General features: G+C 43.6%; 1 protein-coding gene across 2 annotated transcripts; it reads right to left on the reverse strand.

The window, feature by feature from the left end:
* Positions 1 to 1852: 1852 nt before the first annotated feature.
* On the reverse strand, positions 1853 to 7733 carry RAB19 (RAB19, member RAS oncogene family). Of its 2 annotated transcripts, none has more exons than XM_067307980.1 (4): positions 7652 to 7733; positions 7132 to 7344; positions 5971 to 6154; positions 1853 to 3617 (listed from the first exon to the last, which is right to left on the reverse strand). In XM_067307980.1, exons 2-4 carry the CDS (start codon positions 7324 to 7326, stop codon positions 3352 to 3354), a joined length of 645 nt encoding a protein of 214 aa, XP_067164081.1. In that variant the 5' UTR covers positions 7327 to 7344; positions 7652 to 7733; the 3' UTR covers positions 1853 to 3351. The 2 variants fall into 2 exon arrangements, with proteins under 2 accessions (XP_067164081.1, XP_067164074.1); XM_067307973.1 differs by having other exon boundaries at positions 7638 to 7733.
* Positions 7734 to 7771: the final 38 nt, after the last annotated feature.

Here is a 7771-nt window from a genome sequence, read left to right on the forward strand (position 1 = left end):
CCATCACCACAGCTGGGGAAGAGCCCCTTTCACCAAACACTGCTGTGGTTAGAGCACTTGCCTAGCTGGAGGAAGGTTCAGCTTCAGTTCCCTGTCCAAAACAGCACTGCTGCACATCTCCTTTGTCCTGAAAGAAGTCTTGAGGATAGAGTTCACCTCTAGCATTGTATGGGGTAAATTCTGCTTAGTCTGAGAGGGGAAAAGAATATTTGGATCTTAAGCTAGTCTGTGCAGTCTCAAAGTTGCCTTCTTAATCTCCAACTATACTTAAACATGAATTAGAATGATAAGAGATCCTCAGCTTTCATTAAGAGCCTGTTTCCTATGTGTGAAGAAAAGCTTGAGCACATAGTTGCAATCCGATGATGCAGAAGCCACATAGCACTGCCTATGTTGACTTTCCAAGCAGTCAATTTCTGGGAGGTGTCAAAGTCTGCTCCACTTTGGAATAGGTCCAGTTTTTCATTACCCTGTTATGTGGATAGGTGCTGCCCTGGTCTCATCTGCTGTGGGTGCAATATCAGTGCAAGCAATGCAGAACAGCAAGTTAAAGGGACAGCTGAGATCCAAATACTTCTTCCAACTATGTCAAGTTAATAAATAAGCTTATCTTCACTCTGGTGGTGCAGCTCCTAAAACGGCAAGACCATAATAGATTTTGAAATGGCATTTGTGAACAATGCTATGATAAGCTGCTCTTCCTACAAGCCCATTACTGCCACTATGAAGAAGTGTATGGGGTTTGTACATGATGCTGGGAGAAGCAAACATTAATATAAGGTTCCACAGCAGTTAATGTATCTTTTAGTTAACTTGTGTTGGCATAGTGTACCTCCATCTGCTCTGCACTGGAGAAAGGCACAGTAGCAAAAGTTACTCTTTTGTAAGGTAAATGTCAGAGTAGGTATTTAAAACTACTTTCTTGAAAAAGTAGTAAGAAGCCTGTTAAACCTGTCAAAAGGAAAGGGAATGGTGCTGAACCAAGCACAATTGCAAGCCTGTTCTCTGTGATCCAGTGTTGCAGAGCTTTCTGGGGAGGAAGGGCTCACTCTGCCAGTAGCTCCATGTGTGCTGGAAGAGAATGGCAAGAGCTCTTGTAAGCTGGCTGTGCTGGATAGTTATCAGAACATCAACCTGCAGAAGCCTCCTCCATGCTGAAGGTAAGCAAAATAATGTGGACCAGGAACCTCTAATTAAGGTAGTAAACCAAATGAACCATAGAAAGGTTAATATTCTGGTAAGATCCTTTCAAGGATCAAGCCAAGATCCTTTCTTGGCTAATGAAAGGTAACAATACATACACAATGCTTTCTATTATTGTCTTTTGGAATATTAATATTTTCTGCAAATAATTTCTGAAATGGAACAAGATTTGCCTCCAGTGTCAATGTAGATACTAAAAAAAAAAGTAACAGTTGTTACATGACAGCAGAGGAGGTAGTTTGTTTTTTAAACACATAGGAATATTAAATCTGTCTGATTGTTTTCCCTAGTGACAAGAGGGATAGAAAATGGTGGTTTGGAGGGTGGATTGTTACTTGTTCAGTTACTTTGAAAAGTTACTGTGTGTACTGTTGCTTAAATATGCCAATTGCATTCAATTATTAGGCTAATACAAAAGCAAGATGAAGTTAAGATAGAAAAAGCACACAGGTCAGAAAGAGGATACCTGAAGAAGATAAAGCTTTCTCCACAGTAGGCTGTAGCAAATGGTTTAGAAACTAGCACTGAAGATTTCTCCCTTGGTTTACAAGTAGCTGAATTAACATCTGCACTTGGCATCTAATAGCAAAGAACCTGGTCAGAGAAAGTGTTAATAACATATTAGAAATATCATGTGCAAGACTATAAATCAATGATCACTCAGTGTATTTTATTTTTTTGTGCTTCAAGATTTTCCAAACAATTTTGCTACATGTTTTTCCCCCACTTTTGAGGAATGGGGAACAGGTAAATTAAATTGCCAGCTGGTAAGTGGGCAGCTTACTAGTCTTTCCAGGGCTTCTTTGCATGTAACCAAACTGTATTTTATCAAAGAGTATGATTTCCTGTTCATAGTTTAACAGCATAAGTGATACTCTGGTACACGGGGAATGTGGTCAAAAAGCTTTCTCTGTGTAATATTTCTTTCTCCTTCCCTGTTTCCATCTACTGAAAAAATGAAAGAACCTTTCTGCAATTCCCGTACATAAGGGTAGCAAGTTCATCTACACCAGAGCTTGCATTTGAGATGACCAACACAAAACCTTCTACTAACACCAAAATGTTCAGTTGGGTTAAGTTTCCAAAGCAATAGCGTGTGTACTCTCTAGGGGAAGCTCTCCCTTACTATTCCCTTACTCCTCTAAGATGAGGTTACATTACTAAACCATCCTAACCGTGACTAAGTTATACAGGAGTTTGAGTCCCCTTTACACCCCCTTAAAAATCTAGAGGCATACTCTTAAGCTGTCATTGGTCCACCACAGGAACTACAGCAGCTTTTGATGCACTACTTTAATCAAAAGCCTTATCAGCAGAAGTCAAGGTTGGTTTTAAAAGAAAAAAAAAAATCCTTTCACCCCACCATTCATTTAGGCCATTACTGTGCACTTGGAAGTGTCACTACTCCTAGTACATCTACATAGCAAGAGAAAGATCAGTACTGGAGACAATTCTTACAATTAGAGAAAAAAAAAAACAACAACTCTCCTCACTGCCACAAGAGGGTTTTTGGTACCCTAGAATATCATATTCTGCCTGCTGTAAAACCCTGGGCATGTCTCTAGGCTGTCTGGTGAGGGAATACACACAGAGGTTATGAATTTGTGTACCCTCTTACAGGTGTTGGTATTAAATTCCTTGGGATGGGTGGTTACATGTCTGACACCAGGACCTCCCCCAAAATGGAGGGTTAGGCAGCAATGAGTTAGTACTGTTCATAGTCTGACACTTTAAAGCTAGCAAAGACTAAAGAGCTTGCACTAAAATAAACTGTGCATCTCAGAAAGCTCAAATCAATGCAGAGCTCTGGTGCAAATTAGCCTTCTGGCACAGCCAGAAAACCACTCAAGGATATAATTATAAGGCCATCGTGTTTACAGTCCTCTTTGGTTAAGGTAAAGGCTGGCAGCTTCCCAAGTCCTCTCAGCTCAGAAGTCCATGTTAAAGTATCTGCTGCCATGTTCAAAGTAACTTCTGCTAACAGCAGCAACACCAATCTCTAGAGATACTTACAGGTCAAACTGCAAGGTAGAGATATCAGAAAGATGGCTTGAGGCCACATAGCAAACTTCCATAACTTGAACAAAATCAAATCACACTGCCTCAGAAAAATGACAACTTCCAAATTCTTGTTCCTGAAACCTCTCTTCAACAGAGGCACTGGGTCTTCTCTGCACTTGGACTGGCAATCACTGGCCTGGAATCAAGATAGATGCTGCTTGGAGGATTCTCTCCATGAAGCTGTAAAGTATTTCGGGCCATCAGCTCCTTAGCCATTAACAGAAACACCTCTTCTATGTTTTGGGCTTCTTTTGCTGATGTCTCCAATACAGCTAAGAGCCCATACTTCTCTGCCAGTGTGCAGGCATCTTCAAACAGGACTTGGCGTTTGTCCGGTGAATCTGATTTGTTCCCTTAAAAGAAGGCAGATAAGTAATGAATTAGTTTAGTCTCTCCAAAATTTTCTTTAAATACAATATATAATTCCTATTATTTCACAAAACCAGTTTATGTTGGGAATAAGTATTATTGGAAAAGCAAGATGTGAACAGACCAAAGCCAAGAAAACAGAACATGCAGAGTAGCTGTAGGTTTATCAAATTAATTTAAAAAAACAAAACAACCCCCCCCACTGTGGTCATCTAATTATTTGCCATAGGTAGTGATGTCAGAGGATTATTTAGAAGTAACTATTTGTCCCTACTCCTTTTTAAACATTGGAAGCATTTAAGTTAGATTAACTGTAGTGATTGCATAGAGTAAGTCAAAAGAACCTTGCATAAAAGTTTATGCCTCATTCAACTTTTAACAGAAGCCACATGTGTTCTGCTACTGTCAAGCTACTTTGCCACATTTCAAAGTGGACGCTCAGCACTGAGGATCTGGAATGTTCTTAGACTAATTTAGATCTCTTCTTTAAAAAAAAAAAAACCAAAGAACCTGCACAACTGTTAACAATCGGATTTTAACATGACCTATTTCTACAAGTCAGTCATTTTAAGGTAGTGTCAAAAGAGACAGCTACCTTAATGCTTAAGGTATATACTTAAGAAGCTTCTGTATATATAGTTGAAACACTCACTGAAAGCAATTTAGCCAAAAATGACAAAAATAACAGAACACCTCAGATAAGACATCTTTGCATATTTTTATGTAGTTTCAACACTTGTGAAACAACCATCAGTTCTGGTACATACAGTGTTTGACAAGCCTACATTCATAGTCTCAAGGCAGCCTTTCATTAAATTCAAGTCTTGAATTTGAAGACTGAGTAAGGAAACTTTTCCCCAAACAAATCCCTTCAGTTCAAGGAGATAAACATTTCCCCCTCGCTCCCCCAACACACACACACCCCAGTACCACCATCCTTGCTTGAGGGATATTTGCTTTCTTTAAAAAAAGAAAAAAAACAACAACAAAAGAAACAACAAAACATACACACACACACTCATCCCCTTCCTCCTCCAGTTCCAGATGGGAAGGTTATATTTCTTAACCTTTCATAGCAGAAAGATGTGCTAAAATGACTACATCTAACCAGATGTATAAGTAGTTCTTGCTGGAAGCAAGTAAAACATAAACAGCATCAGCTTTGGAAGAAAGTACTGATCAATGTGGATCCTTGACAAAAACTTTAGTTTTATTCATTACAGAACTTCTTTCTTAAGAAAAAGCCCCCACTACACACAAAAATAGGTCTCATTTTTTAAATTCACAGAAAAGGTTAGAAAAAACTTACCAAAGTCAAGTGACTTATTCATACCAAACACTGCAGTTATGTGCGGGTCAGGATTTGTTATTTGTTTCTTCAGAGGGAGAAGAGAAGAACCGTTTCACCAAAGCAGAAGTAGATAATTTGCTAGGGGCACAAGCAGGAACTTAGATCGCATGCCTGCTGTGCTATGGGGCTCAACACTCCAGATCCTGAAGAGCCCCTTTGGTCTACTGCTGCATGTGTTGTTGTTGGCACAGTGCCATAGCGGAACAGGCACAAACAGTGGAAGGTAAATAAAGGCTCTGCCACTTTACTGTGTCAGTTCTCTCATTTCTGACCTCTTCCTCAGGGGAGGGAAGAGCAATAACTATCTGAAACACGAAGGAAAAGAACCACCCTGCTTCCTACCAGCTCCAGTCTCAACAATTTCTACCCATTCCTTTCCTCAAAAGGTAAAACATGTTGAGTGTGTGTTGGATAAAGTGGGAAGAAGGCAAGCAGACACCTTAGTGCTCTGCAAAAACCATATCTCTACCTACTGTCTTATCTAGTCGGAATCCCATTACAGAGCAATGCACATGCATATCAGAAGGACAGAGAGGGAAGATGAGAAGAAGGAGTTGTGTTGCTCTGTGCATGCCTCTTCACCTTGAATTATCAAGCTGTTACACTCTTCCTGCACATCAGGAATATAGGGTCAGACTTGCTTACTGCAAATCTAACATCAGCAGAGTTGTCTCTGCTTGGTAGACTAGCAGCAATTTTGTTACATTATTCCAGCTTAAAAGGAAGAAGTTCTTACAGTCTGCAACAGAAAAAAACCCCTAAATCACCTTTTTGGCTTGGTCCTGTCAAGATCAGGCTGTGACTTTCCCCCATTTTAAGTTTAGGTCAAATTGCTACATATACTGATCTCTTATAATTAAAACTGTGTTCTTTAATGCATAGTTTGTAGATGCTTAAGTAGTGTGCGTGGAGGAAAACGAGAGGAATTTTATACCTACACGTTTAGAAAAGGCCAAACATCAGAATATTTAAAGTTAGCTTCCTACCAATTAACATCATGACCAAGTTTGCAGCACCATATTTTTCAATTTCATGAATCCAGTGAGGAATAGATTCAAATGTGGACCTCCTAGTAAGGTCATAGGCAAGAATGGCCCCATGAGCACTCCTGTAATAAGACTGGGTTATCGTCCGGAAGCGTTCTTGGCCAGCTGTGTCCCACACTTGGATCTGCAAGAGAAAGATAGAAGTTGTGATGACTTGTGAATGCTGCTTCCTATGCATTTGCCATCAAGAACTATGGTTTCTGAAACCACTGGCCCTTGTCTCCAGTACAGCTAGACTCGTCCCAGCTCACTCCACTACACCTCACCGTGACTTCACCTTGTCCAGATCTGAAAAAGGTCTTTACATACTTATATACACTTTTATGCAACCTACACAGACAAAAGAGCAAGCCATAGGAGTAACCCCAAATTTGGCAAACAGGCCAAGAAACCCAGTTTCAATAATTATACTAAGGAAGAGGTATTAAGTGTCACAGCCTTTTAACAGAAAGTGAAAATGGGTAGAGGAGCCCTGGTGCAGGGCTGGGCAGAGTGAAGGAAGTGGCTACATAAGGCATTACAGAACAGGCCATCTGCACACGGAGATAAGTTCTGGCTAACTTTTTCTTCTGATGTCCACCTTGTAAGTCTTCATCCTCCCTTAGGTCAAGTACTCATCAGGGCAGAGTCTTTGAATGGAGAGCCCTCTGTTATTTCTTATTTAGTTCCCCAGATTCAGCTCCCACATCTCTGAAAGAGGGAAGAGATACACCCCTCCTCCCTTCCAAGCCAAAACCAGCTTTCAAAGAGCTCCACAAAGAGCTCCACACAGGCAAGATGCAAGCTCTCCCAACAGGTTAGGCCAGAGCAGCCATGAGATCAAATATGCACCCAAATGAGGGTGACAGCCTCCCCGGGGCATCTTTCTGAGGGAAAGCTTCCCCTCAGTGTGGTTCCTGAGCAGAAGAGCAGGCACATTTGGACTGCTCCCTTTGCCCAGGCTGAGCAGGAGACACTGTGCTACTCCCTTCAGAAGGGAACAGGCCAGGCCAGTGTTGTGGCAGTGAAGCACAGATGGGAACAGGTGCTGCCCTGCCCCTGCAGCACCTTCCCCACCCCACTGCTCCCACCGAGCACCTGGGGCCTGTTCCCACAGCTGACCTTCACTTTCTTGCCATCGATGTCCAGCGAGCGCACGGTGAAGTCGACCCCGATGGTGTTCTGCTGCTTCTCATTGTACTGCCCCGTCTTGAAGCGATGAACCACACAGGTCTTCCCCACATTGGAGTCCCCAATCAGGATGATCTTGAACAGGTAGTCGAAGGCCTCATCCGCGCCCGAGTGGGAGAAAGGCATTGCAGCTCCCGGGCGAGCCTGCATCAGGGGAGCAGAGCAGTGAGGGGCTGCTGCCCCGGCCCGGCGGGGCCACCGGAGACCCCTGGCCCGGCCCCGCGGCAGCTCTACCGCCCCGGGGGGGGGGGCCTACGGGGCTGCCCCCACCGCCCCAGCCGGGGGGTTGGAGCCGGGGAGAGTGGGTGGGTGCTTGCTTGCTTGCTTGCTTCCCTGCCTGCCCGCCTGCCTGCCTGAGGAGCCGGGAAAAAGCCTCTCCCGCAGGGCTTTCCCTCCCCGGACCTGCCCCGGGAGGGCCCCAGCGCGGCCCCGCTCACCTGCCAGCGCTCACCTGCGGCGCCAGGTAGCTCCGCTTTGTACCCGCCCGCCGCCGCCGCCGCTCTCGGGGGCCGGCGGGAAATGTAGTCCCGGCCCAGCCCGGCCCGGCCCGGCCCTGCGGGCGGAAGAGCGG

The sequence above is a fragment of the Apteryx mantelli genome, chromosome 1 (assembly GCF_036417845.1).
Source record: "Apteryx mantelli isolate bAptMan1 chromosome 1, bAptMan1.hap1, whole genome shotgun sequence".
NCBI lineage: Eukaryota > Metazoa > Chordata > Aves > Apterygiformes > Apterygidae > Apteryx > Apteryx mantelli.

Bases quoted from the DNA above. Each gene is read 5' to 3' on its own strand.
- RAB19 (XM_067307980.1), bottom strand. From the start codon at position 7,326: ATGCCTTTCTCCCACTCGGGCGCGGATGAGGCCTTCGACTACCTGTTC. The intron at 6,155-7,131 runs GTCAGCTGTGGG...TTTCTCTTGCAG, and splicing joins TCGATGGCAAGAAAGTGAAG to ATCCAAGTGTGGGACACAGC. The intron at 3,618-5,970 runs GTAGGAAGCTAA...CCTTCTTTTAAG, and splicing joins CTTGGTCATGATGTTAATTG to GGAACAAATCAGATTCACCG.